This window comes from Hirundo rustica, chromosome 19, assembly GCF_015227805.2.
Source record: "Hirundo rustica isolate bHirRus1 chromosome 19, bHirRus1.pri.v3, whole genome shotgun sequence".
NCBI classification, from domain to species: Eukaryota; Metazoa; Chordata; class Aves; order Passeriformes; family Hirundinidae; genus Hirundo; species Hirundo rustica.
In genome coordinates, this window is record NC_053468.1 from 10,782,786 (window position 1) to 10,788,785 (window position 6,000).

Below are 6,000 nucleotides of genomic sequence, written 5' to 3' on the forward strand. Positions count from 1 at the left end.
AATTCCTGTAGCACTTTCACCCCACAGAGTTAAGGAAGACTTGCTTGTCCAATTTGCTGTTAGCAAAGCAGGCTCCCTTGCAAATTCCTAGTCCCAGCTTGAGCCCTGGCACCTCAGTGGGGATTTGTGTGCACCATGGCAGAGCTTTGGACTCGGTTACAGCTTGTTCTAGTTGCAACAGAAGCTTTTCCATGAGTGATTTTTAAATCACTCATAACTTCTTGGATATGATGTTCTCACCTTGTCTGTTCTTCACACTTCCCTTCTCCCTGCTGCCCTACCAAAGGCCTGAGAGTAAGGACAACTTATTTCCAAACTGAACTGGGGACGGTGGACCATTTTTAATTATTTCTGAGTAAATCTTAAAATGCTGGCAACTGAAAAGGTGAAGCAATTGAACTTAGAAACTGACAACATTTGGGGATTAGAATAAACAAACAAAAACAGCACAAAGAGGGGGATCCAAGAAATTCTGTTCAGAGCCAGGGTGCAAAACACTCATGCTTAGCTGCTGCTTCAACGCTGTTCGTGTTGATGGAATATTTTTGCATCAGTAACATGCAGTTTCTGTCAAAGACTGATTGTAAAGTACCTTCAGAAGTGTTTGATTCTAATGGATTTCATGTATTTATTTCTGCCTGTGTTACGCACCTGGGATGGTTCTTTTCTTCAGAGAATGAGGAAGAGAAGAGTCCAGTGATAGATATGAATGATACATAGAGAGAGCAACCATGTAAGTGTGTGAGACCTTCAACCTCCCACCCAACCCAGCACCTCAAAGGCTCCTGCACCTGGGGTTGGCTCTTTTTCTTTCTTGTAGTTTGACAGGCTGATCTGGGGCTGTGGTGGCAAATCTATCTTCAGGTCTGATGTCAGACCATTCACTGCCACCTGGGTTCTGTGGTAAAGACAAACCATTCAGCACATGAAGTGCAGTCAGTTGGAACAATTATCTGGTGGTTTTGGGGATCAGGATGGGGCTGTGTTGGATATTCAGGTTTGGGAAGGACCTGCTTTGTAATTCAGCTTGGCCCTTCTGTTCACATCAACAGCCAAAGTGTCGCTTGGCCTTTGCAGGATCCTCCTCAGTCTGAGCACACTTCATGTTCAGCCTGGGGTTTTTTCCTTCTGGATTTTACTCCTTCCTGAAAATAGTCCTGAAAAACCCCTGCCCACCATACATTTAAGAAAATAGTAACATTTAGTCCCTAAAACCAACCTTGTGTGGATAATTGTTCTGGGGCTGGGTGGGTAAGACCCCTGGTTTTAGGGGCCAGCAGGAGCAGTCTTTGTTTTCCTTAGTTTCAAATGTTTGTTTTCCAGAAATTGTGTTAATCAGTAACAACTGAGAGAACAGTAAAACCAGCCCTGAAAACTGACATCAGTCTTATATTTATCACTCTCCTGACTTGTATGAGGATTTTGACAGAGCAGTTTTTCCTTTTTTTCTCTTAGAGAAGAACCCCCAATTTTAGTATGATTTTTCTCTTACCACATGAATCTGTGAGCTAGTTCTGTTACTTTCCTGCCACTCAGAGACCTCTGAGAAGAGGAGAAATTGTTTGTGGGGCCACTTCTGGCCTGTCCTGAATCTTTTCCACATTTACCCAAAAAGTGTTTTCCAATGGTGCATGGCCAGAGCACCCACTGCTCCAGCTGCACAGGGGCCTTTCCATCCCTCCCACATCACTCCCTGAGTGCTGGTGGGCCCCTTCTGCTGCTAGCCCTGTGCTTTTGGGCATTTTATCCAAGGATTCTTCATTGCACAAATCATAAACAGTTTCTGGGGCAGAACTTGGGGATTCTTTCTTTGCTCCCTGCTAAGAGAGTTGGCTCCAAGTTTGCCCTCACCTGGCTTTCTTTTTCTCTTTGCCTCCATAAACCTTGCATTTCTGGCTGCAAATTTCCATCTGGATTTTTATTCAGGTTTACTCGCAGACTCCTCAGACCTAACACTGGGCTTACTAGCACCAAGTGCTGTTCCTTGCACAAGGAGCTGACAGGATAGACACAGGCTGCAGCTGCTGCTGCAGCATTGGTTGGAGTGGAGCTTGCAGCGAGAGTGCAGCTTTCCCAAGGGCCAACCTGAGCCGTCCATCAGCATGTGTGACATCCTGCAGCATGTCCTGGGCAGCAGCTGGCCTTAGGGTACAGTGCTGCACACCTGGAGTGTTGCAGGAGTGCCTTGGAAAGCAACATTTTCAGGTGAACTGAGAGCATGAGCTCTGGAAAAGTCAGCCATGGGATTGGTTACTGTCGGGGAGAGGGGCAGAGAGGAGTTCCAGCTCTGTCCTGTGGTTGAAGTAAGGGAGAGTCAGATGGCACTGGCACAGCTCAGTGATTGCTGTGAGGCAGAAGTTGACTCTGTGGGGATTGAAGGGGTCACAAATTCACTCCCAAGATGGAGCTCCCTGTACTCCTGCCCACTCAGGACTGACTCCACGGGTGTTGTAGGTGCTGAGTCCCACCCAGAGCAAAGGTTTTCAGAGGTTCTTCACTCCTGCAGCAGCCTGGACCAGCACAGCTTCCACCTGTGAGGGGTGGAGAGGTCACAGCCACTGACTGCTCCTGGTCCTGGAGGAGGTGGGTGCTGGGCCAGCAGTAGGGTGACAGAGCAGGGCTGCTTTGACATTCCACACCTTTGTATTTAAAGCCCCCCCAGGGCATGAGTGAGTTGCTGTGCTAGAGTGAGGCAGCAGTGCTCCAGGCTCTGCTTCTGCCTTAGTCAGCTGCTTGCCCTAGACACAAAGCAGGACCAGGCACAGCCAGTCCTGCCCGGGGGCAGCTGCTGGGATCTTTACACAGTTCCTGGCTGGAGTCTGATCTTCAGTACTGCTTCCACCTCAGACAGAGGGTCCTGCTGCCACTGTCACCATTTCACATTCTCTCTAGGGGCTGTGTCTGCTGCAGACCTGTGAGGGACTCAGTGGGGCCCAGATAGAGGGATGCTGAGGGTGTTACATTCCAGTGTCCAGAGGACTCTCCTGGCATAGCTCCAGCCACTGTCACCTTGTGTTTTGGGTAATGCCAAGACAGGATGTACAGCTGGAGCTTGGAAGCTGCTGGTTTGTGAAAGCTGTGTGGAAGAGAAGGCAGTAACTAAGGCTCTCCTAGGCCTCAGAAACCCAGAGCCTGTTCCCTGAGGAACCTGGCAGCCTGTTGGGAAAACTTGACTTGCTAGATTGGTAATTGTCACTGTCTGGACACCTAAGCCTAGTGAGAGGAGATTGTTGAAGGAAGGCTGCTACTAGGAACCAACCTCTTGGTGCTTTGTGAAGGGGAAATGCAGCCCAGGACTAAGGCACATTCTGATTTCCAAAAGCTCTTTCCAAAGGAAACAGCGGTATTTGAGACTGGTGGGTCCCAAGTAACCATTTCAAACATTTGGGGCTCAGGAACATTCCTGTGTGCCGCTTGATCCAAGACTTCTCCATGTCCTCCTCCATTGGTGCCACTGCAGAGCACCAGACTTGGCTTTCTGTCCCTCCTGCCTCTGGATCTGCTGGATGCTGAGCAGCCTGGCAGGACCTCCAGTTACTCTTCTGCCATGGCTACTGTTTGAGAAGCTTCAGGACTCAGCCAGTCTCCTTGATCTTCTGGAGGCCTTGCAGAGCGCTTGTTCTTACAAAATTTGGGTTTATGTCCTGGCTTCTGTCCCAGAGCATGCTAGGAGCTCAGCAGGCTCCATGGCTGAGCCATCCATGGATTCATCAGTACCCGTCTCCATCCATGCTTCAGGAGCTGATTCACTCAGTTAGCTGTGGAGCAGCGTCCTTCACCATGTCCTTAGAGGGTCTTTTGTGCTGTCCTGTTCTTAGCCCAAAGTTCAGGAATTTCAGGAATTCTTAGCTAAGGAAGGGTGTGGGTTGTAGGTACAAAATCTAAATCCACTGGAAACTTCTAAGTAAACCAGTGTAGAGAGAAGGCCAGGTTCTCTGCCTGAGGTTTATGTTGGTGTGATCTCCTTCAGCAGCTCTAACTTGTGCTTTTGTCTTTTGTTTTCTCTCTTTCCCACCCAGCTAAATCCAGATGGATCTGTTGATCAGAGTGACTCCTCTCCATCTCCTCCTCTGCCAGCACCTTCCTGCCTTGTCCCAGTTGAGCAGTGTTCAGAGCAGGCATCACTGGCCCTCCTCACCTGCAGTGATGCACCTGGGCAGAGTAAAAAGAAGAGAGGCTTCTTCTTCAAAGGGAAAAACCTCTTCAGAAAGCTTGGGTCCAATAAGAAAAACTAACAAGGGGTTTATTCCATCCGGGCTGCCCATACAGCCCCAGAGACTGAGAGTTCAGGAGGAGGCCTCTGCAGTAAGCTGATTACTTTCATAGGGAAGAACTATGTGTTGAATCGAGAACACTCTGGAGGGTGTGGGAGCTGAGAGCCCTTGGGGAAAAAGTGGCTCTGGGGTGTGAGGGCTCAGCTCTGGGATCCAGCGTGTCCTGCTCCATGCAGCCCTCGGTGCACCGGTTCCCTGTAAATATTTTAATTTATTGATTATATTCTGGCTGTAAGTTAGCTAACTGGCTTTCCCAAGCAAAGCCCCAGCCCATTAGAAGAGATCCCTTGTACTCCACACCCTGGTATTTCTCTGCTCCAAAGGAGGTCGTGTCAACTCCTTCACTTCCTGCAAAGAAAATTTGCACTTTTCTGTTCCCGTGACTCCCCTTCGCTGTCTCTGGGCTGATGAGTGAGTTCTTATTTGTACTGTAACCCTGTAAATATGCAGCTGTGCCTCGGAGCAGCTGTGCCTCGGAGCTGCCTCAGTCAGCTTCCAGCATGAGGATCCCCGGGGAGGAAGGAGCGATGCCCTGCTGGGCTCGGTTCTTCAGCACGGGGGTGGGCTGCTGTCAGCTGCTCTTGCCTGGTTCACCTTGACCACGCACTGGCTGGGGACTCCGCCTTATTATTTATTTATCAATTTATTTATCAGTTGATTTATTTATCTACCTATTTATTTGTCTGTCTGCCTCTACGGTTCTGTTCAGCTGTGTCCGTGAGCTGCTCCTGAGCCAGGGTGTTGGGAGAGCAGGCCTGGGGCTGGGCAGCTTGCACTGTTTTTGTAGCAGACAGTGTGTTCCTGCAGTTGAGACACAGCCCTGGCCAAGCACGGAGGGGTTTATGCCATGGTTTCTGTCCCTCCCTGTGTTTCTTTCTCTGCATGTTCCAGTGCGTCCTTGTTCTGAGCAGGGCAGTTCCGTGAGCTCCGTGAGTGGTGCCAGCACAGCGGCCATGAGTGGTGGGGGTATGGTATGTTTTTATTTAATGTCAAATTTTATTATAATAAAATCTATTTTCACAAATACACAAATTTTCCTTAAAAAAGCCAAAGATTCAGTGATGCTTCTTCAGGGGAGTGGGGAAATTAGACCAACTACCCTCACCTTGAGGATGTTCTGTACCTTCTGTGTCCCCTTCTCAGAGGGACAATGTGGCTGTGGATGCCCCGGGTGTGAGGGGAGGGCAGGGGCTGAGGTGTCAGCGGGGGGATGCAGGACACAGGGAGGGCTGTGGGCATGAGGCTGCCCAGAGTGCCTGGGATGGACCCCTGCGCTCCCAGCTCCACCGGTGTGGGTGTTAGGTCATAGGTGTGGTCCTGCACCTGGAGCCTCTGGGAATACAGCCAAGGTGCCAGAAGTCACTCTGGGATTTTGGGGGGATTCTGCAGGATTCCCCTGATAGGAAGGACTTGTTTGGGAAGCTTCTGCTCCCTAGAGAGAAATGCTCCATGAGGATCTTGATATCACAGTAAGGCACCGTGTCCTGTGGTGGATGGGAGTCAGGGCAGGGACAGAGCAAAGGCTTTGAAAGGATGAGGTGCTGCAGCTCTGCTGGAGTTGCCACGGCTTCTGGAGCAGCCTCAGTGATGAAACTCATCAGCAACCCAGAGCTTTATCTGCAGCCTGTCCTCCCATGGGGGAAGTCGTTGCTGTTTTAACTGAATTTACCAACTGGAGTTTCTTAAGTGGGTTGTTAGAGGTCTTTTGAAAGAAACTGTCATGGCT

General features: G+C 49.8%; 1 protein-coding gene across 6 annotated transcripts in view; it reads left to right on the plus strand.

Annotated features, from left to right (window-relative positions):
• TSPOAP1 (TSPO associated protein 1) overlaps nucleotides 1-5,315 on the plus strand; it is a 66,770-nt gene extending 61,455 nt beyond the window's left edge. For 5 of the 6 annotated variants that reach the window (XM_040082153.2, XM_040082160.2, XM_040082159.2 and 2 more), the window contains one exon: nucleotides 4,020-5,315. In XM_040082153.2, the coding sequence (XP_039938087.1) occupies nucleotides 4,020-4,235 (216 nt within the window). In that variant the 3' untranslated portion in view covers nucleotides 4,236-5,315. Of the gene's footprint in view, nucleotides 1-673; nucleotides 734-4,019 lie in introns of all 6 variants that reach the window. The other variant, XM_040082155.2, reaches the window with a different exon arrangement.
• The last annotated feature ends 685 nt before the right edge of the window (nucleotides 5,316-6,000 follow it).